The sequence below is a fragment of the Balaenoptera ricei genome, chromosome 5, assembly GCF_028023285.1.
Source record: "Balaenoptera ricei isolate mBalRic1 chromosome 5, mBalRic1.hap2, whole genome shotgun sequence".
In the NCBI taxonomy this organism is placed as follows: Eukaryota; Metazoa; Chordata; class Mammalia; order Artiodactyla; family Balaenopteridae; genus Balaenoptera; species Balaenoptera ricei.
In genome coordinates, this window is record NC_082643.1 from 78,071,544 (window position 1) to 78,098,937 (window position 27,394).

General features: G+C 37.3%; 2 protein-coding genes across 6 annotated transcripts in view; one reads left to right on the top strand and one right to left on the bottom strand.

The window, feature by feature from the left end:
* PDS5A (PDS5 cohesin associated factor A) overlaps positions 1-27,394 on the top strand; it is a 125,287-nt gene that overhangs the window by 28,805 nt on the left and 69,088 nt on the right. For all 5 annotated transcript variants that reach the window (XM_059923175.1, XM_059923174.1, XM_059923178.1 and 2 more), the window contains exons 3-7: positions 17,926-18,129; positions 19,211-19,297; positions 19,836-19,933; positions 24,340-24,466; positions 27,063-27,143. In XM_059923175.1, the coding sequence (XP_059779158.1) occupies positions 17,926-18,129; positions 19,211-19,297; positions 19,836-19,933; positions 24,340-24,466; positions 27,063-27,143 (597 nt within the window). The remainder of the gene's footprint in view (positions 1-17,925; positions 18,130-19,210; positions 19,298-19,835; positions 19,934-24,339; positions 24,467-27,062; positions 27,144-27,394) is intronic.
* On the bottom strand, positions 2,971-4,039 carry LOC132365986 (proline-rich protein 11-like). The gene is given in 2 exon segments (XM_059923181.1): positions 2,971-3,396; positions 3,398-4,039. Coding segments are annotated over 2 exon segments (1,068 nt in total).

Consider the following 27,394-nt stretch of genomic DNA (forward strand, 5'->3'; position numbering starts at 1 on the left):
GCCATTAGTACTATTACAAATAATTCACCTATAAAAATATGCCTTTTGAATTGCGAATTTTCTCTATGAGGATCAAACTGTAGAATAACTAATTGATTTGTGCCATGTTGCCATCACTCATTTTGGTCTTCTGCCTCACAAGTACTCGGAATTAGAGAACATCTATGGTTACATTAAACCAAAAGTCAAAACCTCTGAAGCCTCAGTGAAAGTGGTCAGACCCTCAGTCTTTAAGGCTAATATTTTAGGACCTTATGAATTTCCCTTAAAGCTAAAAATAGCTTCCATGATGACTGTCTCTTTTACAGTCAGTGTCCAGGTTTAGAACCCTAGTATTCAGGGTATTTTTAGAACTCTAGCAGTACCAGCTTATCTTGAAGGTGGAAATAAATGGAGTAAAACATTTCTTGTAATTCAGAAACTTTCAGGAATCTTTGTGAAGTGTAGTTTTGTAGTATATGCTTGTTAAATGGTTTGGGGCTGATAGAATGAGTCTTTAAAATATAATTTGGTTTAGCTCTCAGGAAGAGTACAGTGAAATGTGTAGCATCTAACTTTTCTATACCACACAATTTAGGTATGAAATAATCTTGTCTCATTAAAGAATAGTGACCTTGACTAAGTATATGAGTAACAAAACAAATTGTATCTTCAAGTAGGCTCTATTGGTTTATTAGAAAAATAGGTTATTGAGTTTTTTCCATAGAGTAACTCAATTTGTTAAAATTGAAGTAGCTGTATTGATGCTCTGTTGCTTGTTTGTTTGTTTGTTTTTTGGATTTGACACATAAGAGAGATCATATGGTATTTGTCTTTCTCTGTCTGACTTATTTCACTTAGCTTAATGTCCTCTAAGTCCATCAGTGTTGTTGCAAGTGGCAAGATTTCATTCTTTTCTAATGGCTGAATAATATTCCATATACACACACACACACACACACACACACACATATGTATGTATAGAGAGTCTACAATTTCTTTATCCATTCATCCATCAGTGGACATTTAGGTTGTTTCCACATCTTTGCAATTGTAAATAAAGTTGCAATGAACATGAGGGTGCATATATCTTCTCGAGTTAGTGTTTTTGTTTTCTTTAGATAAATATCCAGAAATGAAATTGCTGGATCATATGATAGTTCTATTTTTAATTTTTTGTTTTATCTTAATATTAGCACTTAGTCTTGAAATATATATTGATTGTATAGCTATTGACGAATCAGAATTTTAGGGAGATTTCTGTTCTCAGACTTGATGAACCACTGAAGTCTAGAGCGTGTCAAAAAGTACACTAATAGGTTTCATTCCTTCAGAAAATATGAATTTATATCTTACTGTATAAGACAAATGTAGAGCCCTTAGGAGATCACAATCTTCTTGAGGACACATGATTTTTATACTAATAACCGCAGCAAGGAGACACTGTAAGATAATTGCTTTGTAATTGGTACAGTGTTTTCAGTTCAAAGGAGTCAGTGATCCTTTCAGACTAGAGTGGGTCAAGCAGGGCTTCAAGAAGAGGAAGCAGAATTTGGGCCAAAATTTTAAGAGCAGGTAAGATTTTAATAAGAGTACTGAGGGGTAGAAGCAATTCTATGACATATTCACATATTTTTTCACCAAGTGTTGAACTCTTTCCTATGCAAAGCTGTAAAGATGCTCAGGATGCTTTTTGAAGGTAATGAATAAACCTAGTTTGATTGGAGTGGAGAGTGGAAATCAAAACATTTTATATTTACATATTATAAATATATACATTTATATACATAAATATATATACACATACCTACACATAAAAGTAAGATAAAATTATAAATTATGATGTTTTAAATGCCATAAGGTATTATCAGTGGGAAACCATTGTTTTATTGGGATAACATTAAAATAGATGTTTTAAGAGTAACTTAGAAGCTCTGGGTTTGATTTTGAGACTTAAAGAGACTAAAATCAGGTGTGATGTAATAAGGGCCTAGAGTATGGAGTATTAGAGTATTAATACAGTTTTATCAACTGTATTAATATGAAGGTAACTTACTTTCGAGAAGAGAAGTCTGGGCACTTAAGAATACTGAAGTTTTCTTAAAAGGAATTTACAACGTAGGTACAATGGAAAGACTTTTTTTTTTAAATTAATTAATTAATTTTTTTGGTTACGCTGGGTCTTAGTTGCAGCAGGCAGGCTCCTTAGCTGTGGTTCCAGAGCTCCTTAGTTTTGGCTCGCCGGCTCCTTAGTCGCAGCTCGCCAGCTTCTTAGTTGCAGCATGTGGGCTCCTTAGTTGCGGTATGTGAACTCTTCGTTGCAGCATGCATGCAGGATCTAGTTCCCTGACCAGGGATCGAACCCGGGCCCCCTGCATTGGGAGCGCGGAGTCCCATCCCACTGTACCACCAGGGAAGTCCCGTGATATTCTAATTTTTAAGGTCACATTGGAGTTTTTGCTTCAAATTCTTTTGGAACAGGTTTGAATGGGGGATGGTTTTACTTCTTAATTGCTTATAGGGAACAGAAATAAAATCTAGAGGGTCTGTTTTTTTTGATTACGTTTGTAGCACTTAATGAGTGCATGAGCTTTACAGGCTGAAATACTTTACTTTTCAATTACCTGAGAATACCCAAGATGAATGGGCACCAGGTTATTTTCTTAATGTCATAACTGCACCTATAGAGTAAAAATTAGAGTTATCTAGTTAAACTTGAATAACCTCCCCAACCTAAGTTGGGTAGTTCCAGGATAAACATCACTTTCGGGATTGCATTTTCCCATCTGTTCTATTATTGATCATGTAAACTGGAAAATATCCTAATACTCGCTTTCTGCTACAGTATGTATGGGCTCCATACATATTTTAATTCTTCAAATGAATTATATATTAATATAATTACTTATACATACTACATTAAAAAAAGGATTGGGGTGATATTTTCTGTATATTTTATGGATCATCATATGGAGTCAGGCAGAGGTGGCATCAGTTTTGTTCATCAGAGGTGCTTGTAGAAAGTGGCAGAGTTTGAGTTGGGCTTCTAGGGTGAGCCAGCTGAAACTTTCTCTTCAAGACCTGGGTCATTACTGGGGTCAGCCCAGTTCCTGTTTCCATATTTTCTTTATTGGTAAGTGGGGTTCCACCTGGGCTCCTCTCTACATCGACTTTTCTGAGTAGTTTCCGCAGTTCTAACTGGCTTTTACCAGGAGTAATGAAGACATTTGTAACTCGAGTTGATAACACTTTGGACTTTGGTTTCAGGGAAACGCGCTGCAGGTCAGAGACAGTAACTAGTGGATTCTGTGCCTTTGGTGATGGTACAAGCTTCCTCCTTTCATCAAAACTCTGTGTCTTCTTTAATTTCACAGTCAGTAGATCTTTAACTGTTATCTGCATGGGTCCACTTTTTTTTTAATGGTCCAGCCTGAAGTGCTTTAGTGAGATCAGATTTTCTGAGCAGCAAAGGTGCTGTCAGTGGTGGAGGCGGAGGCAGGGGCGGAGGAAGATGACTGGCTGGCTGTGGCAGCGAGGCGGAAAGTACAGCCCCGGAGTCTCCAGGGGTGGTTAGAGCACATGCAGGCACATTTGTAAGTTTACCACGCATGTGACACATCTGACCACAGCTTGGACAGGAAGAATTTTCTGAGACGGCCTTCAGTGCTTCCTGGAGCTTGCGTAATTCATTTTCCAAAATGCGAAACCATTGTTTTAGACTATGAAGTTCTTGGTGGCAGAAACGGGATGGGAAGATGGTGTCTTTCAATACTTCCAAACTCTGGGCCATGCAGTTCTGAAACCAGTTGTATGTAGACCATACTCTATTTGTCCAAAGCTTTACTGCATCTTTAAAATTGGGAAATTTGAAGTTCCAGGATGGTCTTAGCCAGCTTCTGCTAAGGGGTGTATGTGTTGAAGGAATAACCACTCTTTCTGGTGAGGGTGGCGGAGGGGGAGGTGTAACTAGCTTAGACAGAAAGTGAGAGGCTTCTTTTCTTTTGAAAAATCTTTTCACTTTGGCTTTTAGCTTTATTCTTCGTTGCTTGAACTTGGGCATGGTTTTAGGCTAAGAGTCTGGGGATTTGATGGAGTCCCGGCAGTGGCATCTCCCTCGCCATAAAGAAAAATTCAAAAAATAAAATAAAATAAAAAAATCAAGACATACTATTAATGTGATAATTTAGTCACTGTGTCACTTGAACTTTGAGCTTTAGGCCCCAAAGTTGCTCTGCTGTGAGCACACTTCTAAAATTATCATCGAATATGTATTAGGTAGACTTACAATTTTTGTAATTGTGTTTTTTGTTTTTTGGGGTTTTTTTTTTGGACACACCGCACGGCTTACGGGATGTTAATTCCCCAACCAGAGATCGAATCCATGCCCCCTCCAGTGGAAGCATGGAGTCCTACTAACCACTGGACTGCCAGGGAATTCCCTAATTTTTGTAGTTGTAATGGCTTATGCATTAACTACCCCTGCCTCGCCTGCTTCTCTCAGGTTTCACCTCAAATGTATATTAGATAAAAGGATTTATGTTAAAAATAATTATATGAAACCGGAAAGGAGTGCATATTGGCAAATAGCTCAGTGCTCATTCTTTTTTTAATAAATTTATTTTATTTTATTTATTTTTGGCTGCGTTGGGTCTTCGTTGCTGCGTGCGGGCTTTCTCTGTTGCAGCGAGTGGGGGCTCTTCTTCGTTGCGGTGCACGGGCTTCTCTTGTTACGGAACACGGGCTCTAGGTGCATGGGCTTCAGTAGTTGTGGCGCACGGGCTTAGTTGCTCCACGGCATGTGGGATCCTCCCGGACCAGGGCTCGAACCCATGTCCCCTGCATTGACAGGTGGATTCTTAACCACTGTGCCACCAGGGAAGTCCCTCAGTGCTCATTCTAATCTGGCAGTCCATGTGTATATTTACAGAGTGAAGCACCATATTAATATAAAAACTATAAGGCTTATTTAACTCCAAAACTTACATGTTCTCATGTGGATTTTTTTTTTCTTGGAAGGTTAGTGTACATGTAGAGATTGTCTGAACTAGTCAGTTTATTCATAATTCAGCAAATACCGAGCACTGTGTATAAGGCGTAGTTTTATAGATTCTGGTACTACATAAATGAATACATTTTATTGCCTTTGCAAAACTTAAGTCTAGTGCAGGAAAGAGAATAAGCAAGTAAAATATGAGAAAAATGTTGATAATGTAAAAGATGTGAGAATTAAAATGGTGTCCTGGAAACTATTAGATTAGTAATCTTGAGACCTGGATTTAATTATCAGTCCTAGACCTGCCATTAACCCGTTGTATTTCTTCAATTAACAATCCCCCTCCCCACACCTTCTCTTTTTTTTTTTTTTTTTTTTTTGACTAAATCACAAGTCTGTTCAATTTAAATTATTTATTTCTTTATTTTTGGCTGTTTTGGGCATTTGTTGCTGCGCACGGGCTTTCCCTAGTTGTGGAAGGCGGGGGCTACTCTTCGTTGCGGTGCGTGGGCTTCTCATTGCAGTGGCTTCTCGTTGCAGAGCACGAGCTCTAGGTGCGCGAGCTTCAGTAGTTTGGCACGTGGGCTCAGTAGTTGTGGCTCACAGGCTCTGGAGAGCAGGCTCAGTAGTTGTGGTGCACGGGCTTAGTTGCTCCACGGCATGTGGGATCTTCCCCAACTAGGGCTCGAACCTGTGTCTCCTGCATTGGCAGGCGGATTCTTAACCACTGCACCACCAGGGTAATCCCCTTCTCTTATTTTTAAATGGAAAATTTCTGAAGTCTACATTATCTAAAATATGATTAGGGAATTCCCTGGCGGTCCCGTGGTTAGGACTCCTTGCTTCCACTTCAGCGGGCATGGGTTTGATACCTGGACTGGGAACTAAGATCCCACATCCTGCATGCCAGGTGGTGGCCCTGCCCCCCAAAGGTGATAAGATTAGCTCCTTTAAAAGGAATCTAAGATTCTTATGGTACATGTAATTTTTTTTAACTTTTCCATTTTTTATTATGGAAAAACTTCAACAAAAACAAAAGTGAAGAAAAGAGAACAATGAACTCCTGAAGCAAATCTCAGATAGCATTTCATTACTATTTCAGAATGTATTCCTAAAAAATAAGGTACTATATTTTTAAAAAATCATACTATGATTACCATACCTAAAAATTTAACTATTATTAACTATTATTATAATTAAAGTAGCTATTAACTATTTTATTAAATGCATATACATATATTATGGTGGGTCTTGTGTGTGTATATATATTTATATGTGAACATATGAAAAGTACATAAAATATGTAGAGTTTAACAAGTAACTATAAAGTGAACATATGAAGAAAGAAATAAGACTATCAACACCTTCAGAATATCATCAGCACCGCCTAAAGTCTAGTGTGTACCTCCCAGTCATAAACTTTTTCTTTCATAACCACTATATAAATGCAGTCTCTTTGGTTTTCTTATAGTGTCCCTGTCTATGTACAAATCTCTAAAAATATAGTTTAGTTTTTTCTAGTTTTAGCTTTAAATTTTATATGAATGGAATCATATAGTATGGTTCCTTGTGTATGCATCTTTTTCAGTGTTATGTTTGAGCTTCATCCATGTTATTGCTTATGTGTTTTTCAATTATTTTTATTGCTGTATACTAAGTACTCTATTGTACTACTTAACCAATCCTCTCTTGCCACTGACTTCTAGTTTTTTGGCTTTTACAAACAACGTTGCTATGAATATACTTGTATGCATGTTCTATTGTACATGTACAAGCTGCTTTAGGGCATAGACATTAGACATTAGTGAAATTGTTGGGCCATTGGGTATGCATATCTTTTACTTACCGAAAACACCAAAGTGGTTGTACCAATTTACATTCTAATTAACAGTGAATCAGAGTTTTCATTTTCTATGTTGGACTTTTTAAAAGTTAATTCTTACCGGTGAGGTTTTGAAGTTCTTTTACTTTACTGTTTTTCCCCCCAGACAGTGCCTTTTTAAAAAAACAACTGTATTGAGTTATAATTGAAATACAATAGGTTGCACATGTTTGAAGTATGTACTATAATATATATCTAGTCTAGTCTTTGTCACCAGTTCTTAGCACGGAGCTTCAAAAACCCTTGCAACTTCCTGAGTGATAGGAGTATCTTTGTTATGTTAATGAGGTGACTCTTGGCCCCCTTCCTGGATAGCTTCAGGAAGGGACTGGTCACCAAAATGTTGGAGATTTGGAATTTTCAGCCAACTGGGAGGGGTGGGGGGAGGCTAGTGACCTAGCTCAATGAAACGATAATGATTTAGTTAATTATTCCCACATAAGGAAGCCCAGTAAACCTCTGGAAACCAGGAGGAGCTTCCTGGTTGATGAACACATTGATGTGCCAGGAGAGTATTGTGTCAGATCCACCAGGAAAGAACATGGAGGTTCTTCATCCCTGCCTTCTCTCCCCAAGATCTTGACCTATGCGTCTCTTCTGTCTAGCTGTTCCTGAGTTATGTCCTTTATAATAAACCTGTAATCATAAGTATAATGCTTTCAATGAGTTCCGTGAGTCATTCTAGCAAATTACTGAACCTGAGGGTATTGTAGGAAGCCCTAAAGTCATAACTGGCCTATCACAAATGCAGGCGGCCCCCAGGACTTGCATGTGTCATCTGAAGTGCGGAGAGTTTTGTAAAGGAATTTTTTGCTCTTTAACTTGCGGGGTCTGTGCTAACTCCAGGTAGTTAGTGTTAGAACTGAATTGAAATGTAGTACATCCAGTTGGTGTCAGAGAGTTGCTGTCAGGGCAAAACAATTTGACAAGTTTTGACGTACATATATAGCCTTGAAACCATCATCACAATCAAGAAAATGAATGGATCTATCTCCTCCATATGTTTCCTTGTGTCCTTTTTAATCTACCCTGCTCCCCATTTGTGTCTGTCTTCTTTGGCTCTGAACACAGTGGAATTCCCAATTAAATTGGGAATTATATTCCCAATGGAATACTTCTCAGCACTTAAAAGGAATGAATTACTGATATGTACACCATGAATGGATCTCAGATGCATTATGTTAAGGGATAGAGCTAGATCCAAAGAGCAATGTACTGTGTAACTCCATTTATGTGATATTCTGGAATCACAGAATATCACAGATCAGGGGTTGCCAGACAGCACAGATCAGGGGTTGCCAAGGGCTAAGGAAGCAGCTGAGGGTTGACTTCACAGGGACACAAAGGAACTTTTTAGGGCGATGGAAGTAGTCTATGCCTTGATTGTAATGTTGGTTACACAACTGTGTATTTGTCAAAATTCATAGAATAGGACACTAAAAAGTGAATTTTATGTAATTTTACCTCAATAAACCTGTCTTTAAAAAAAAAGGTAAAGGGCTTCCCTGGTGGCGCAGTGGTTGAGAATCTGCCTGCCAATGCAGGAGACACGGGTTCGAGCCCTGGTCTGGGAAGATCCCACATGCCTCAGAGCAGCTGGGCCCGTGAGCCACAATTACTGAACCTGCGCGTCTGGAGCCTGTGCTCCGCAGCAAGAGAGGCCGTGATAGTGAGAGGCCCGCGCACCGCGATGAAGAGTGGCCCCCACTTGCCGCAACTGGAGAAGGCTCTCGCACAGAAACGAAGATCCAACACAGCCGTAAATAAATAAATAAAGCACACCTAGTATAGTGTAATTAAAAAAAAAAAAAATTGATTAAAAAAAAAAGGGTAATAAGGGCATATTATAAGCAAGTTAATGCTAGTAAATTCAGTATCCTAAATGAAATAGATATATTTCTGGAAAAATGCAAATTACCGAAACTGACTTAAGATGAAATAGAAAACCTGATAGCTTTATACTGATTTTAACTATTATACATTGCAGGTGATAACTGGTCACTTAGCTTTTGGCAGATGTTGTGATTGATTATCACTCCTGCTCAAGGGCAAGAAATATTCACTTAGGAGCTACTCTATGCTAGACAAAGGGCTAGGCACTCAGGGTACAGTTTTTGTTTTTGTTTTTGTTTTTGGCCGCTCCATACAGCATGAGGGATCTTAGTTCCCCAACCAGGGATGGAACCTGTGCCCCCTGCAGTGGAAGAGCAAAGTCTTAACCATTGGACCGCCAGGAAAGTCCCACCTTATATTGGTTTTATCTTATTTTTTAAATTTTATTTATTTTTGTCTGCATTGGGTATTCGTTGCTGCACATGGGCTTTCTCTAGTTGTGGCGAGCAGGGGCTATTCTTCATTGCAGTGTGCCGGCTTTTCATTGCGGTGGCTTCTCTTGTGGCGGGGCACAGGCTCTGGGCATGCGGGCTTCAGTAGTTGTGGCACATGGGCTCAGTATTTGTGGCTCAAGCGCTCTAGAACACAGGCTTAGTAGCTGTGGCGCACGGGCTTAGTTGCTCCGTGGCATGTGGGATCTTCCCGGACCAGGGCTTGAACCCATGTCCCCTGCATTGGCAGGCAGATTCTTAACCACTGCACCACCAGGGAAGTCCCTTTATACTGATTTTAGAAACTAGATTTGCAGCTAAAAACTTTCCCACAAATAAAGACCCAGATGACTTCATTGATGAATTCTATTAAACCCTTAAGGAAAAAAGCATACTAGTCCGACACAAACTAAGCGAACAGGAAGAGTGAACACTTCCAGCTCACTTTATATGGCCAATGTTACCTTGATACCAAAGCAAAACATATTACAAGAAAAGAAATCTGTAGACCAAGAGCCTAAATGAACAACAAAATATTAGCAGGGGAGATCCAGCCAGCCAAACCAAACAAACCAAAAATAGGAAAAACGAAAAACAAAAAAAAACACCGCACACACGCAAAACACAATGCACCCCCAATGACCACCATGTCAGGTTTATTCCAGGAGTGCAAATTTGGTTCAATATTTGAAAATTAAATCAATTTATTTCCACATATTAACACTAGTGTATATTGGGAAAAACATGTTATCATCCCTACAGATGTGGGAAAAGTATCTGAAAAAAAATACAACACATTCTTCATAAAAACTAACAGCACCTTAGGAATAGAAGGTAAAACTTTCTCAACCTGATAAAAAGGCATCTACAGAAACCCATTAACTTAATACTAATGGTGAAAGACTGAATGCTTTCTAAGATCTCAAAGAGGCAAAAATGTCTGCTCTCCCTTTTGTTCAATATCGTGGTTTTGCTAGCACAATAAGGAAAAGAAATAAAAGGCATACAAATTAGAGAAGATAAAATTAAACTGTCCTTATTTGTTAATGATATTGCATTTATAGAAAATCCTGAGAAATGCATAAACAAGCTACTAGAACCAGTAAAGCTGTGTAGCAGTGTGAAGGGCTCAGTATGCAAAAATTGACTGCATCTATGTAATAGGAACCAGCAGTTGGAAAATGCAAAGTTTTTAAAATTTGCAATAGCATCCAAAAAGGTAAATAGTTGGAAGTAACAAAATATACAAGACCAATACACTGAAAACTACATAATAAATGCTGGAAGACATTTTTTTCCACTCAACAAACTTCTATTGAGTATATGTCAAACCAAAGTCTTTGTGCTGAAGGTATAGAAATAAACAGGGTGCAGCCATAGCCCTAGCAGAGACAATAAATAGGAAAGCAGAGAGCACAGTGAGATAAGCATTGTGATGGAAATGTACAGTGTGTGGCAACATAGAGCGTATCCTTCCAGAAGGATGCAGTGATTGTCCCAATATTCAGTCAGTCTGGAAGAGAAAAACCTAAATCAGTAGAGACATATACCGTATTTGTGGATCAGAGAACTCAGTATTATTTTTTTTTTTTTTACAAATAGTGGTTTGTTTGTTTTTTTAATTATTTATTTATTTATTTATTTATGGCTGTGTTGGGTCTTCGTTTCTGTGCGAGGGCTTTCTCCAGTTGCAGCAAGTGGGGACCACTCTTCATCGCGGTGCGTGGGCCTCTCACTATCGCGGCCTCTCTTGTTGCGGAGCACAGGCTCCAGTAGCGCAGGCTCAGTAATTGTGGCTCATGGGCCTAGTTGCTCCGCGGCATGTGGGATCTTCCCAGACCAGGGCTCGAACCCGTGTCCCCTGCATTGGCAGGGAGACTCTCAACCACTGCGCCACCAGGGAAGCCCCAAGAACTCAGTATTATTAAAATGTCATTTCTCTTATCATTGTTTTCCTTTGCATGTCCTTGGCCACCAACGGGATTTAGTCCCGCATTTTTTTGGCTATTTGGGTTTCTTTCAAAAAGTGCTTAGTCTAGCAAGTCATTTGTCCATTTTACAATTGGGTTTTCTCTTCCTTATTGAATTGTACGAATTCTTTACATATACTTAGATAGGTTCTTTGTTGGTTATGCGTGTCACAAGTATCTACTTTCATTAAGTGGCATGTCTTTTTGAAAACTTTAGTGATATCTTTGATGAGTTCACATTAACTTTAATTTATGGAAAGAATCAATCCATAGCTAGTGCTTTTTGTGTCTTGATTTAAGAAATCCTTCCTGCTCAAGATCATAAAGATACTCTTAATTTTTTTTTTGCTGCGTTGGGTCTTCATTGCTGCGTGCGGGCTTTCTCTAGTTGCGGTGAGCGGGAGCTCCTCTTCCTGATGGTGCATGGGTTTCTCATTGTGGTGGCTTCTCTTGTTGCAGAGCACGGGCTCTAGGTGCACGGGCTTCAGTAATTGTGGCACCCAGCCTCAGTAGTTTTGGCACACGGGCTTAGCTGTTCCGCGGCATGTGGGATCTTCCTGGACCAGGGCTGGAACCTGTGTCCCCTGCATTGGCAGGCGGATTCTTAACCAATGCGCCACCAGGGAAGTCCCTCTTATTATGAATTTATTTATTTTATTTATTTATTTTTGGCTGCGTTGGGTCTTTGCTGCTGTGCGTGGGCTTTCTCAAGTTGCGGAGAGTGGGGGCTACTCTTCCTTGCGGTGCACGGGCTTCTCATTGCAGTGGCTTCTCTTGTTGTGAACCCTGGGCTCTAGGGGCGTGGGCTTCAGTAGTTGTGGTACACGGACTCAGTAGTTGTGGCTCGTGGACTCTACAGCTCAGGCTCAGTAGTTGTGGTGCACAGGCTTAGTTGCTCTGCAACATGTGGGATCTTCCCGGACCAGGGAACGAACCTGTGACCGCTGCATTGGCAGGCGGATTCTTTTTTTTTTTTTTAATTTTATTTTATTTTATTTGTTTATTATTTTTGGCTGCATTGGGTCTTCGTTGCTATACGCAGGCTTTCTCTAGTTGTGGTGAGCGGGGGCTACTCTTTGTTGTGGTGCATGGGCTTCTCATTGCGGTGGCTTCTCTTGTTGTGGAGCACGGGCTGTAGGCGCGCGGGCTTCAGTAGTTGCGGTGCGTGGGCTCAGTAGTTGTGGCTCACGGGCTCTAGAGCGCAGGCTCAGCAGTTGTGGCACACGGGCTTAGTTGTTCCGTGGCATGTGGGATCTTCACGGACCAGGGCTTGAACCTGTGTTCCCTGCATTGGCAGGCAGATTCTTAACCACTGCGCCACCAGTGAAGTCCGGCAGGCGGATTCTTAATCACTGTGCCAACAGGGAAGTCCCCCTCTTAATTTTTAAAAAATTTCTTAGATGTCCCTTTCAAATTTTGATTTTCATCCCACTGGGAATTAATTTTTTTTGGTAGGTTCTAAAGTGGTCTGTCTTTACCATTACTTTTGGGTGTGGAAAATGTTATTGATATTTTCTGTAGTATGGTTTAGGAGTATGTGCTGTAAAAATCCTCATTAACATTTTGAAGGCTCTCTGGATTTTTTTTTTTAAATGGGAATTATTTATTTATTTATTTATTTATTTATTTATTTATTTATTTATTTATTTATTTATGGCTGTGTTGGGTCTTCGTTTCTGTGCGAGGGCTTTCTCTAGTTGCGGCAAGTGGGGGCCTCTCTTCATCACGGTGCGCGGGCCTCTCACTATCACGGCCTGTCTTGTTGCGGCGCACAGGCTCCAGATGCACAGGCTCAGTAATTGTGGCTCACGGGCCTAGTTGCTCCGCGGCATGTGGGATCTCCCCATACCAGGGCTCGAACCCGTGTCCCCTGCATTGGCAGGCAGATTCTCAACCACTGCGCCACCAGGGAAGCCTGGCTCTCTGGATTTTAATGATGTTCAGTTTATTGAATTATTTTCTTCATAATCTTTTATACCTAATTAAAGAAAACTATTTAAGTATAAAAGAAATGGCAAAACAGCTTTTCAGAATAATTTGTCTGCCTGAAAAGTTGGCTGTGCTGACATTTTTCCTTTGAAATATTTCTAACAATTTGCAAATTGTTGATTTGAGGACCACATAGACATGTTTTGCTTGTCCCTCACAATGGTATGAACTTTTTGGAGTTGCTGAAATTCTCAAGTCAGATGATTTCACTTAACGTTTTATTGTGTCCTGATCAACTGAATGATTTTGCAGTACTAGGTCTGCATTCTCACCTGGCAACAATTAGCTGAAACCAGCTCTTGTCTTTGGATGGGGCATGTGCTCTCCATTTCTCCCGAGTGGTTATTTCCAGTTCCCTCCCCTTGAGTTGTGACCCCTGCTATAGACCTATGTTTAGACTATATTTACTTAAAAGTTCTAAACAAATTTCGAGCAACAGACATAATATACTGATTGAGTGTCTAGAACTAATGAAATTTTTTGCAGAATGGTAGGGACATATGGATCATATTTTTTAAAATATACATAATGTATATTATCAGAGTAGATGTTAAAAAGGCATTTCATGAATTTTAAGAAATTTTTATTGAAGTATAGTTGATTTACAGTGTTGTATTAATTTCTGCTGTACAGCAAAGTGATTCAGTTATACATATACTTTTTCATATTCTTTTCCATTATGGTTTATCACAGGATATTGGACCTTGTTGTTGATCCATTCTATATAAACTAGTTTGCATCTGCTAATCCCAAACTCCCAATCCTACCCCCTGCAAAGCTTCCTAGCTTTTATGAGGGGTAGCAGTGGTTTACAAACTTATTTTAGTCTTAGGATATTTTACCGCCCAAATATGGAAGGTCAATATATAAAGCTAATGAAAAGCCAGCTGCTCAGAAGCAAGCAACTGAGAGACCCTGGGCATGTGCCTGTCACACCACTCCTTTTGGCTGTCTTCTTTTGTTGCCTCTACCAGGGCTACTAGGAACCTCAAAGTTGGAACATGGTTGAAACAGGTGTTCTGGAAAATCTCCCAAGTAGCTCAAGTCATATTGGAAACTTGCACCCCAAACCTTAAAAACAAAAGTTCATTTTACCTAATCAAATTGCCTCCTTATAATTTTGTAATATTTCAGACATTCATAGGGAATAATAAGACAAACATTTATGTACCTACCACTCACCTTTATCAAATCTTAACATTTTACTTTGTTGCTTTGGTTTTTTTTTTTTTAATTGGAGTATAGTTGATTTACAATGTTGTGTTAGTTTCTGTTGTATAGCAAAGTGAATCAGTTACACATATACATATATCCACTGTTTTTTTAGATTCTGTTCCCATATAGGTCATTACAGAGTATTGAGTAGAGTTCCTTGTGCTACATAGTAGGTCCTTATTAGTTATCTATTTTATATATAGTAGTGTGTATATGTCAATCCCAATCTCCCAATTTACTGTTCTCTGCCTTTCCCCCCTGGTAACTATAAGATTGTTTTCTACATCTGTGACTCTATTTCTGTTTTGTAGATAAGTTCATTTGTACCATTTTTTTAGATTCCACATATAAGTGATATCATATGGTATTTGTCTTTCTCCATCTGACTTACTTCACTCAGTATGACAGTCTCGGTCCATCTGTGTTGCTGCAAATGGTATTATTTTATTCTTTTTTTGTGGCTGAGTATTATTCCATTGTATATATGTACCACGTTTCTTTATCCATTCCTCTGTCAATGGCATTTAGGTTGCTTCCGTGTCCTGGCTATTGTAAACAGTGCTGCAGTAAACATTGGGGTGTGTGTATCTTTTCAAATTGTGGTTTTCTCCAGGTCATGAATTTTAGTGTTCTTTCAAAAAAAAAGTTTGCGGTCTTCCCTGGTGGCGCAGTGGTTGAGAATCTGCCTGCTAATGCAGGGGACACGGGTTCGAGCCCTGGGCTGGGAAGATCCCACATGCCGTGGAGCAACTAGGCCCGTGAGCCACTACTACTGAGCCTGCGCGGCTGGAGCCTGTGCTCCGCAACAAGAGAGGCCGCGATAGTGAGAGGCCCACGCACCGCGATGAAGAGTGGCCCCCGCTTGCCGCAACTAGAGAAAGCCCTGACACAGAAACGAAGACCCAACATAGCCAAAAATTAATTAATTAATTAAAAAAAAAAAAGTTTGCAAGCTCACTATGTGCCAGTCGTGTTCTAGTCATTGAGGATACAACTGTTAACAAAACAGATAAAAATTCTTTTCCTGACAAGAGTTAGGTGAAAGAAACAAATGACTTCTAAAACTGGAAAACATTTTTCTCAGCTATATGTTAATGTTAAAATCAAGTGGAATAAACACAAATATTTCAAAACATGTTAAAAGAAATAAAGCTCTGGATGAAGTAATAATAGTGTAATAAGAAATAATAATTTTAAAAAGAACATCTAGTCCTTGGGAATTCTCTAGGATTCAAAACTTTCAGAAGGGAATGCACCACACACATTGTCATAAAATATAGAGAAGTATAATATGAATGGCTTAACCTGGGAAAAACAACACAGATGTGGATGACTGTAAATCACTATGCCATATGCATTTCTGACTTAAAAGGTTTTAAAGTAGAATTAGAATACTTTATAAATGTGATTTTATTTCCATATTATTAACATCTCTATATCAAACTAGTGATGCACAGATAAATATGTCCTATTAAAATCAGAAAAAGAGGGCTTCCCTGGTGGCACAGTGGTTAAGAATCCGCCTGCCAATGCGGGGGACACGGGTTCGAGCCCTGGTCCGGGAAGATCCCACATGCCGCAGAGCAACTAAGCCCGTGCGCCACAACTACTGAGCCCGCGCGCCTAGAGCCCGTGCTCCGCAACAGGAGAAGCCACCGCAATGAGAAGCCTGCGCACCTCAACAAAGAGTAGCCCCCGCTCGCCGCAACTAGAGAAAGCCCGCGCACAGCAACAAAGACCCAACACAGCCAAAAATAAATAAATTAAATAAATAAATTTTAAAAAATAAATAAATAAATAAATTTTTAAAAATAAAATCAGAAAAAGAATAATACATCTTCCCCGCCCCCAATTAATATTTAACATTATTTGTTAAAATTTTTTTTAAAAGACAAGTCTTAATTTGGTGAGCTTTCAACTATTAATATATGTATGTTTGTCCCATATCATGTGGTAAATGTGTTCTTTTTTAATTTTGACTTTTGCGTCTGATATAATTTCTGACTTGGAAAAGTTGCAAGAATAGTAGAGAGCTCCTGTATTCTCTAGATGTTGACTGTTTCCACTTTTACTGTTCCCTTCCTCCTTCCCCACCCCCAAGCTCTGTATGAGCACAAAGCCATTTATAACAAAATCACCGAATTCAGTTCTTTAAGATGCCATTCCTGACGTTTGTATTTAGGCTCATAAGGAATAGTGATTTACAGTCATCCTCATCTGTGTTGTTTTTTCCAGGTTAGGTCATTCATACTATACCTGTCTATATTTTAGGACAGTGTACGTTATACATTAAAATTGGATTATAATTAGAAAACCAGTCAGTGGGATTTACTCTCGTAACAGAATTAGGTGGAAAATATCACTTCAGTAGACACAGAAAAAAGTATTTGAAAAAACCCAGCACTTACGATAAAAAGTCTTGTCAAAATAGAAAAAGAAGTACAACTTCAGTATTTGAGAATGGTGACTGGTTAGGTTAAGTCTGATTTATTTAAAGAAAAATTTTGATGGCATGAGGAAATAATCATGTTTGGATAAATGAATAAGGAATGACTATATGGTTATATGCATCTTTACAGAGAAAACAGACCAGCATAAAATACACAAAAACGTAAAATAGTGCTTATTTTCTGGGGTTGATAAATTATGGATTTTTTTCATTATACTTTTTTTGCCTTTTAGAGTGATTCTAAAATGTGCATTTGTTAATTTTGTAACCATAAATAAGAACAGAGGTTATTTTATAATTAAGGCTTTTAATCAGAAGTACAACTACATAAAAATATTTAAACATGGCTTTCTATTGTGAATTGCAAAACCCATTAATGTGTGAAATGAAATAGTTTTAAGGAGCCTAAATCAAGGCAGCTTTGATGATAAAATGTACAAGAAACATAATTGATGAGGTTGTAAAATATCAAATGATTTGCTTATCCATATGAAGCCATGAACTTTTTACCTGGGCTAGATATAATATTAATAACGGGAGTCTTTAGTTCTTCATAAACCTGGTACAAATGCAGATAGTGTATCTATCAGTAATCCAAAAGTTGGTATTTGTTCACGCTTGTAATCTTTACTCGAATTCTTTTTATTTATTTATTTATTTATTTATTTATTTATTTATTTATTTATTTATTTATTTATGGCTGTGTTGGGTCTCCGTTTCTGTGTGAGGGCTTTCTCTAGTTGCGGCAAGCGGGGGCCACTCTTCATCGCGGTGCGCGGTCCTCTCACTATCGCGGCCTCTCTTGTTGCGGAGCACAGGCTCCAGACGCGCAGGCTCAGTAATTGTGGCTCACGGGCCCAGCTGCTCCGCTGCATGTGGGATCCTCCCAGACCAGGGCTCGAACCCGTGTCCCCTGCATTGGCAGGCAGATTCTCAACCACTGCGCCACCAGGGAAAACCTTTACTCGAATTCTTAAATGAAGATGTACAAAAATTGATTGTGAATCCTCTGATGGTAACTGATTGCTAGTCTGTGTTGTAATGGAAGATGATTAAATATGTATACTCCACTGGTTTCTAAATATCAAGAGTTGATTATATTTTTCTTCTGTATATTTTTGCAGATGGTAGTCAAAACTTTTATGGATATGGATCAGGATTCAGAAGATGAAAAACAGCAGTATCTCCCACTAGCCTTGCATCTAGCATCTGAATTTTTTCTCAGGAATCCCAATAAAGATGTGCGTCTCCTTGTAGCATGCTGTTTGGCTGACATCTTTAGAATCTATGCCCCAGAAGCTCCATATACTTCCCACGATAAACTTAAGGTAAATACAATCTTTACAAAATTGGTTTACTTTTATAGTTTAGCTTACTACCCTTAGGAACATAGGTTTCATTTTAATCATCCTGTGACCGTAAGAAGATTATATCATAAGTTCTAAAACTAATTAATTATTCATTCAATTAATATTGAGTATCCACAAAAATGATCGGTATTTTTATGTGGCATTAAAAGGTGTGGATCAAAACTAGTCCCTATCAGCTCATATCTAACCTTCAGGAATATCCATCTCAAAGCCCAGATGGCTGAATTGAAGGGATGGTGGATGAATGACACTTTTTAAAACAACTATATAACAGAATTTACACATTCAAATGACTGTTTTCCCCTGCAAGTTATATTATATGCAAAACTGTATGCACATCTTGATGGTTCTGCCTTTGTTTGAAATGTTTGAGGAACTCCTCTTTTGAGTTGATCTCTTGAGCTGATTTCATATTTTGAATACTTTTATACTTTAATCCTTTGGATTGCTTTCTTTTAAATAGTCCTAAAAATCAGTTTGTTCCATATTGATACTATTTGGGGTTAAAACTTCTAAAGAAAGCGTATTAAGAAATGGAGCACTATTGTTGTGGAAAGTACAACCCTTGGACCAGTCTATTATTGCTTTTGTTCCACACAACTTTATAGTCACTCATCAAATTCAAAACTAGGTACTGAAAATTACTATTTAATTTGGGAAATTATAATGGAAGACTCATATCCAGGTACTTAAACTGAAGATAACTGCCATAATACAAGATGAAGATAGTGAATAAAGTGGAAGTTCTGTACTAGAAGGGTAGCAAGATATAGAACCTATGGTCCTCTCAGAATGAGAAAGCCTAAAGATTTGTGGCAGTAATAATCTTTATTTTTGCTTCTAAAGAATATAATTTTAAGTGATTTGCTTTTATCCAGATATTTTAAGTAATGGACTAGGCCAGTCCCAAGTCATTGGCTAAAGGAGAATTTTCTTTTATTGTCTATAATGGAGAATATATATTACAGACTATTAGTGTATTGTGAAAGTGATAAATATTTGTATCTAAATTAATATGTTTTATCATTTTTTAAAACAGGACATATTTTTGTTTATTACCAGACAATTAAAGGGTTTGGAGGATACAAAGAGCCCGCAGTTTAATAGATACTTTTATTTATTAGAGGTAAACAAATTTTATTTAATAAATATCACACTATTTCATGTTGTAGAAAATTCTTTATAGTAACTTTATAATGTAAAATGAATCTTTTTTTTGTTTGTTTTATATGAAGCCCACTTAAGAAAATGTCATTTACAATCTTTTTTTTTTGCTCCTCATATCCTGAAAAGATAAAGCATATTCTACTGGCAAAGCTGTTATATTATTTGAAACTTTATTTTTATATTTCTGTTTTTATTCTTTTCTAATCCCAAAAGAGATTAAGTTGAATTAATTTTCACTGTGCCTTATATTTTGTATGTATATATGTGTTACTAGCCTCTGACAGTTCAGTATTTTTCAATTAGAGAAGGTTAATGCCAGCAGATACGTCTTTTTAAAGATCAGAGTACGACTGTTTAAACAATTGTAATTTTGTATGTTGGCCCATTATAAGCTTTACTATATATTTATAATTCTAAAAATTAAATTTTATTAATGAGCTTACTTTTGTGTAACTTTTATGTATGTGTAAATAATTTTATTTATTTATTTATTTAAGAATTTAGCTTGGGTTAAATCATATAACATCTGCTTTGAATTGGAAGATTGCAATGAAATTTTTATTCAGCTTTTTAGGACTCTCTTCTCAGTGATCAAGTAAGTTATTTTTTAAGCATCTGTCTCTTTTTCTTGCTCTGTGTATTGAAATATCATGTACTGTGCATTTACTAAGATCTTTTAGTTAAAAGGAAATGTTTTCCTTAGAAGAGTTAACATAAAGAGGAAAATAAAAAATTCTGTTGTCTGAAACCTGCCTTTGTCCTTATATTACCATTTTAAATTATGGTATCAATTGTATAGGTTGACTCTTGTAAAGCAAGCGGTATGAGACCTTATATTATAATGAAGTACTAAATTATGACGTGGAAATTTTAAGTATTGTAAGTATCGTTAGTGAGTGCTGGGAGGCATAATAGCTCAGCGGTTAAGTATACTGACTTTGATATCGTCTCATTTTACAGCTAAAAAAAATCGTAAGCATTGCTCTTTCCTTATAGAAATAGGGGCATTCATGTACAGAGGAGTTTGGTGGCTTGCCGGGGCACAAATTACTGAACAGGAGAGCCAAAACTGATTTCAATCCAGTGTTTCATTCTGGGTGTGTGTGTGTGGTGTGTGGGTGGTGTGTGTGTGTGTAAACCAAGCGTTGTTATGAGATGTGTTCTGCAACATTACATTATATGCAAACATAATATATGTCAAATATATTTTAAATTTTCTAGTAGCCACATTAAGAAAGGTAAAAAGAAACAAGTGAAATTTATTTGAATAATATACTTTATTTCACATTATCCAAAAGCATTATTATTTCAACATAAGGCTCTATTCAGACTTTATCTTCAGTAGCCAAATGGCTGTTGGATAACAGCTTCTGTATTGGACAGCACATTTCTAAAGTTTCCTGTAGATTTCTTATGAATACTTTAACATGTTTTTCTTTTCCTTAGATAGAATGGTAGGAAGAGAATTAACCTGGAATAAACAGGAAAGGACTGGACCAACCTGGTCTAGTGATAGAAGCTTATAAAAAAACTGCATGAGAAAAAGCTTCCTGTGGCAACTAACTGAAGGCCCTTAAATAAAAGATAAAATGTATAAACTTTACCTTTGTGTTACTTAGCTTTTGCTGCATAACAAAGTAACCCACAACTTTGTAGTTTAAAACAGATTCCATTTTATTTTGCTCATGATTCTGCTTGTCAGTTCTTTCTCTCTGGGCTGGACTTGCTCCTGTATTTGCAGTCAGTTAGCAAGACATCTGGCAGTTGGCTGAGGTAATAGGACAACTGGGTCACGTGTCACTCTCTCGTCATCCTGCAGGCTAGTTCAGACCTCTTCTTATGCTGACTGGGTTTCAAATGTAGCAAGAAGGGCACACCCCACCACACAAGCACTTTTTAAGACCTCTGCACACTTCATGTTTACTTATATTTCATTGGCCAAGCAAGGTACATAGGCAAGCCCACATTCAAAGGTTGGTTAGATAGATTCCATATTTTGTTGGACGGAGCAGCATTTTAAAAGCTTGTGCATACAGAGATGGGAACAGTTTGTGGCCATTGTTTGCATTCTACGACATATTTGCAGTTTTTTCTTTTAATATTAAAATCATCAACAAAATGAAAAAAAAAAATGCCTGACTTGTCATTCTTCCCATTTTGTGACCTTGGTTATCCACTTAAGTCCGCTTCCCACTCTGCAGTTATACTTCTTTCCTCTATTACTTTTACATACAATCCTATCAATATTTTTCTTTACTGACTCTGAAGATCTAAGTTTATTGTTGACCTAATTATCTAATTGAAAGAATTCACAATGAGGTATCAGTAAATAAAGGACTTGCCTTTTGATAGAGGAGTTTATTGATTTGTATTTACTGACACATTTACCATATATCTGGTATTCTTCATTCCTTCGCATATATGCAGATTTCCATCTGGTATTATTTTACTTTACTCTGAAGGACTTCCTTTAACATTTCCTATAGTTCAAGGCTGCTGTTGACAGAATTATTTCAGTTTTTATATGTCTGAAAAAGTCTTTATTCCACCTTCATTTTTGAAAGTTATTTTCATGGTATGAATTTCAGGTTAATAGACTTTTTTTTTTTCTCTTTCAGTACTGTTAAAGATGTTTCCTGCATCTTTTTCTGGCTTGCATTGTTTCTAATGATAAGTTTTGTCATTTTAAATCTTTGTTCCTCTGTAAATAATGTATCTTCTTTTTCTTTACCCACCCAAGATTTTCTCTGTATTACTGGTTTTAAACAATTTGATTATGATGTCCCATTGTGGATGGAGCTCATAGAGCTGCTTGGATATGTGGGTTTACCGATTACTCTGTTAGATGCCCTGTGAGTTATAAGATTTTCCACTGTAGTTGGAACATGCACATTGTTAAGACCTGTGTGAATTCCGGGAATTATTCCCTCTACTCCTTTCAGGTGGTACCTTCCCCAAACTCAAGAAATTTCCTCACCTGCATGTGCTAATCACTAAGCACCTGAAGACTCGGGGAGGTGGGGGTGGGGGTACCCTCTGTGAGCTTGTTCTCTGAGTAGCTCTCTCCCCTCTGGTATTCTGCCCTGCAAGCTATAGTCTCCCCAGACTCAGGAAAAGCATTAGGCTTTGCTAGGATCTTCTCTTACCACACTGAAGCCTGGAAACTTTACCAAGTAGGAAAAGTAAGCTGGGAAAATTGTTCCATTCTTTCAGCAGCATGTGTATAATGTCTGATATCTGAAAACTGTTATTTCTTAGGTTTTGTCCAGGTTTTTAGTTGTTCAAGTAGGAGAGTAAATCTTACCCCCATTTTTTTTTTTTTAATACTTTATTTATTTATTTATTTATTTATGGCTGTGTTGGGTCTCTTAGTTTTCGTGTGAGGGCTTTCTCTAGTTGCAGCAAGTGGGGGCCACTCTTCATCGCGGTGCGTGGGCCTTTCACTATCGCGGCCCCTCCCGTTGCGGGGCACAGGCTCCAGACGCGCAGGCTCAGTAGTTGTGGCTCACGGGCCCAGTCGCTCCGCGGCATGTGGGATCCTCCCAGACCAGGGCTCGAACCCGTGTCCCCTGCATTAGCAGGCAGATTCTCAACCACTGCGCCACCAGGGAAGCCCTTACCCCCATTATTGAAGCTTGGGCTGGAACTTGTGGAAATAATTTTTAAGTCCATTTTTCATTTCGCTTTCCTTCACTCCTTTCCTATCACCAAGTGCATATGGATCTGAGAGCTATATACTCTTTTCATTCTTTTGCATCAAGCTGAATATCTGTTCTTCTTCACCCCCTACCACACACACACATCCCACTATATAATTGATCTTTCACAATCTTGGCCTATAGTAAACAAGATATTTAAGAGAGGATATGCAAAAGGGGTATCTTTCTACACTGTAGAAAACTGTGTATCTAACGATGGGACAATTTTTCTACCAACTTTATAAATTTTTTCATCTTTGATTTTACAACTAAGTGTCCAACAGGTGTATTATACATTATTTCAAACTAATTTTTTTAAAATTATAGGTAAGAAATACATAAATGAAATAACATTTAGTTTAGTCTTAATTTAAACTTCCCTGTGTCTGTAGTAGTACAACTAAGTTATATCATTATCTTGATGTGTCTTTGCATATATATTCTGATAAATGTGAAAATGGACAGGTCAAGTCTTCAGTTAAGATGCAGTCAGAGAGGGAGAAGCCTAGATGCTCTACTAATTTATAACAATTTTGTAGCCAGTCTTTTTGGGTATGTTTGTATCAGCAGTAGAGATATTTATTGAGGAGGCCCACATTGACTCTATACTGGCTAAGGAAGCAGTACTGAAACTGATTCTTGGCTTTTTACCTTATTGATTTTTCATTTGTTTGAAATTCCTTGAGAGATAGCAGGATGACATTTTCAGAACCTTCTAGTCATAAGTTCTGGTAAGCATTTTATATCAGACTTTGAGTTCTCAGTATTGTTGAACTAAAAAAAAAAGTCCAGCGGCAAAGATATAGAAGTGTTGACTTAGGCTTTTTTTGTGTGTTTATAGTTCTGCCTTATTTGGGGGAATTATTAAGATCAAAAAGGATAAAAAGGATGAAAAACTGCCTACCTTCATTATCTTGTACATTTTTTTTGTTTCCTTAAAACTTTATCACCTTTTAAAATCCAGGGGCATGTAAGCAAAGATGTCCTTCCTTTGAAGTTGACATTTTTGTTCAGTTGAATTTAACTCACTCTTTGAATTGTAATTGTATAGGGGCTTAATTAAATTTAAAGGTTTTTGTTTTTTGTAAAATACTTTACAATGATATCTTAGTAGCTGTTGTAATAATCAACAAAGGGAGAAAGTAAATATAGAGCAGCCTAAGTTTCTTTGCCGTTACTGGCATGGTTCACTCAATCAGGTGAAAATCCTTTTATATTTTAGATAGTTGTTTTAAACTGAGAAGTTTAATTTTCTTTTGTAAGCCTAATTTTTTTTTCTTTTTTTCTTCCTCTTGTTTTAAAGCAATAGCCACAATAAGAAGGTACAAATGCACATGCTAGACTTGATGAGTTCTATCATCATGGAAGGTGATGGAGTTACTCAAGAATTATTGGACTCCATTCTTATTAACCTCATTCCTGCACATAAGGTCTGTATAGTGTGAAGATATTAAAGGTTAATATTTAATGGTAGTGCTACACATATGAAAAATAATTGTTTTTCACCATTTGCAATCCCATGTAATTATTCCCGTTATCATTCTCCAGCCCCAAATAAAATAGAGTAACACATACTGGTCTTATAGCTATTGTTATCTTTAGAAGATATATTGATTAATATATTATATTGTGGAAGATTTTCATTCAGTTAAGTGCTGCCTATTCTCTGGAAAACTAAAAATGTTCCAGATTGATTGACCACTCATATCTAATCTAGGAATTACAAGGGATTGGAGTACTGTCCTGGTTAGTTGCTGTTTGTTTGTTTTGGAAAAGAAAATGTATTTATTCCTTTGTAACATAGATGTAGAGCGTAGGAATTTGTATTTCTTCTCAGAACCCATGTCCTACATTTTTCTTAGGCACTTTCAGAAGAAGATTTGGGCAGAAGCGGGAACTGTGTGGTTAATGTTAAGGGGAAAAGGATGATTCAGAGCTGTATATTCCTCTCCATTTCCTTTTCTGTTTCTCTCTGCTAGCTCCCCCTAAGAAACTGAAGGACTTAACTCCCCACCAGCTCCCCGTCTGGGGTGGACTCAGGCCTACCCCACTGTTGATATTTACTCATCTGCCCTTTTCCTCTGACTGTTCAGTGACCTATTATCAGATGTTAAATGAAGATGTATCTAATGATACTTATTCACAATAAGATGCAATCAATTATAAATTTTTCTCCTTACTATATATTATTTGCATTTTTTTAATTCAAATGAGTCTGTAATTGGTCAAAATTTTGAGAGTATGGCATAGGGGGAGTATATGTCAGGCAAAATAAGAAAGGAAAAACTTTTTGAGGAATAGTGTATTTGGTGTTTGTATTCTAGTTAGAGGTTATTTTTAATGAGTAGGAAATATACCTTTTTAGGAAATAGAAAGGTTGCCTTAATATTTTTCTTCCAGTTTTATCGAGATATAAGTGACATACAGCACTGTATAAGTTTAAGGTATACAGCATAATGATTTGACTTATATTATGAAATGATTTATTTCATTTAATTTAAACATTATGAAATGTTTAGTGAACATCCATCATCTCATAGATATAAAATTAAAGAAATAGGAAAAAATTTTTTTCTTGTGGATGAAATAAGTCTTAGGATTTACTCTCTTAACAAGTTTCATATATAACATACCGCAGTGTTAATTAGATTTATCATGTTGTACATTATATCCCTAGTGCTTATTACCTCATAGCTGGAAGTACCTTTTGAATGCCTTCATCCAGTTCTGCCTCCCCCCCCCCAAACGCCATAACTACAAATCTGATCTCTTTTTTTATAATTGACCTACATAACACTATGTTAATTCCTGTTACACAATATTTCTATACGTTTCAAAATGCTCACCTAAATGTAGTTACAATATGTCAGCATATAAAGATATTACATAGTTATTGACTTATGTTCCTCACTCTGTACATTTCATATCTGTGACTTATTGATTTTTCAGGTGGAAGTTTGTATCTTAATCTCCCTCACCTATTTGTTTCCTCCAAGGTTGCCTTAATTTTGAGATAATCTTATCCTCTTGCCAATGGAATAAAAACCTGGAGCAAGTGTCAGGAAGCTACGGCTTGTAGACCAAATCTGACCCACTGCCTATTTATGTAAATAAAGTTTTATTTGAACACAGCCATGCTTATTTGTTTTCATTTTGTCTGTGGTTGCTTCCTGCTACAACAGCCAGAGTTGTGTAGTTGCAGCGGTGACCATATGGCTGGCTAATAAAGCCTAAACTATTTACCATCTGGCTCTTTGCATAAAAAGTTTGCTGACTACTAACCTAGAGTATAGGATATCCTTGCCTTTTTTGGGGATAGGTGTGAGATGATGGTCAGTGAATCTCAGGTTGGTCTAAAACTGCAAAGTGTAGAGATGTTAATGGGTACTCTTCAACACAAGAATTCCATTTTCAGTAAGTTTTTAAAAATTAAATATATGTCTTTTCTACAGGCTTCCTCAGACCCTTTGTTACCATGCATTGGGAATCTTGAGGAGTGAAGACAGTATTTAGCATTTCAAAAACATAATTGACTGAGAATTTTACCTGAAACACTTACCAGGTCCACTCTTGCTCAGAACAGACGTTGATTAGATGGTGAAATACTGAGGATAGTGGGTTAGAAAGGGGTGTGTGCGTGTGTGTGTGTGTGTGTGTGTGTGTGTGTGTGTGTGTGTGTATTTGTTTAGGATACATGGGTGTGATTGCCAGTTCAAATTGGTTAACAAACAAAACCAAAAAGCCTTAGGTCCATTTTGAGTTTAGTAAAACTAAACTTAATATAGGGTTGGGCTTTTGGCTAATTATCTAATGTATTTTAGTTTTTGATTCGTGGTTGTGCTATTTGCAACTTCTGCATTTATGACCACTTGACTAGCAGATATTGGGTAAAACCTTGAATGGAGTTCAGTTATATTTTTTGCTTCATATTTTGTGGACTTGAAGACTTTGGTGTTCTAATGTTGCTATCTAGATCATAAATTCACTAATTCATTTGTAACTTTGCATACTTTTATTGCATTTCAGAACTTAAATAAACAGTCCTTTGACCTCGCAAAAGTCCTATTGAAAAGGACAGTCCAGACTATTGAGGCATGCATTGCCAATGTATGTATTTCTGCCTATATTTTTTTTCATAATTGTATAGTTCTTAATCCATTGGGCTAATTTATTGAAACCTTTCACATAAAGGCTTATTTAGCCTGTAAACAGTTTCTTCTTTTTATAAGAAATATATAAAAGAACTGATATGTCTAAATGTAACCAAATGCAGCATAACTTTGTAAGCTATAGACATTATTTTTAAATGGCATAAGATGGGAGGATGTTATTTTATGAAAATTTGTCTACAATTCCTA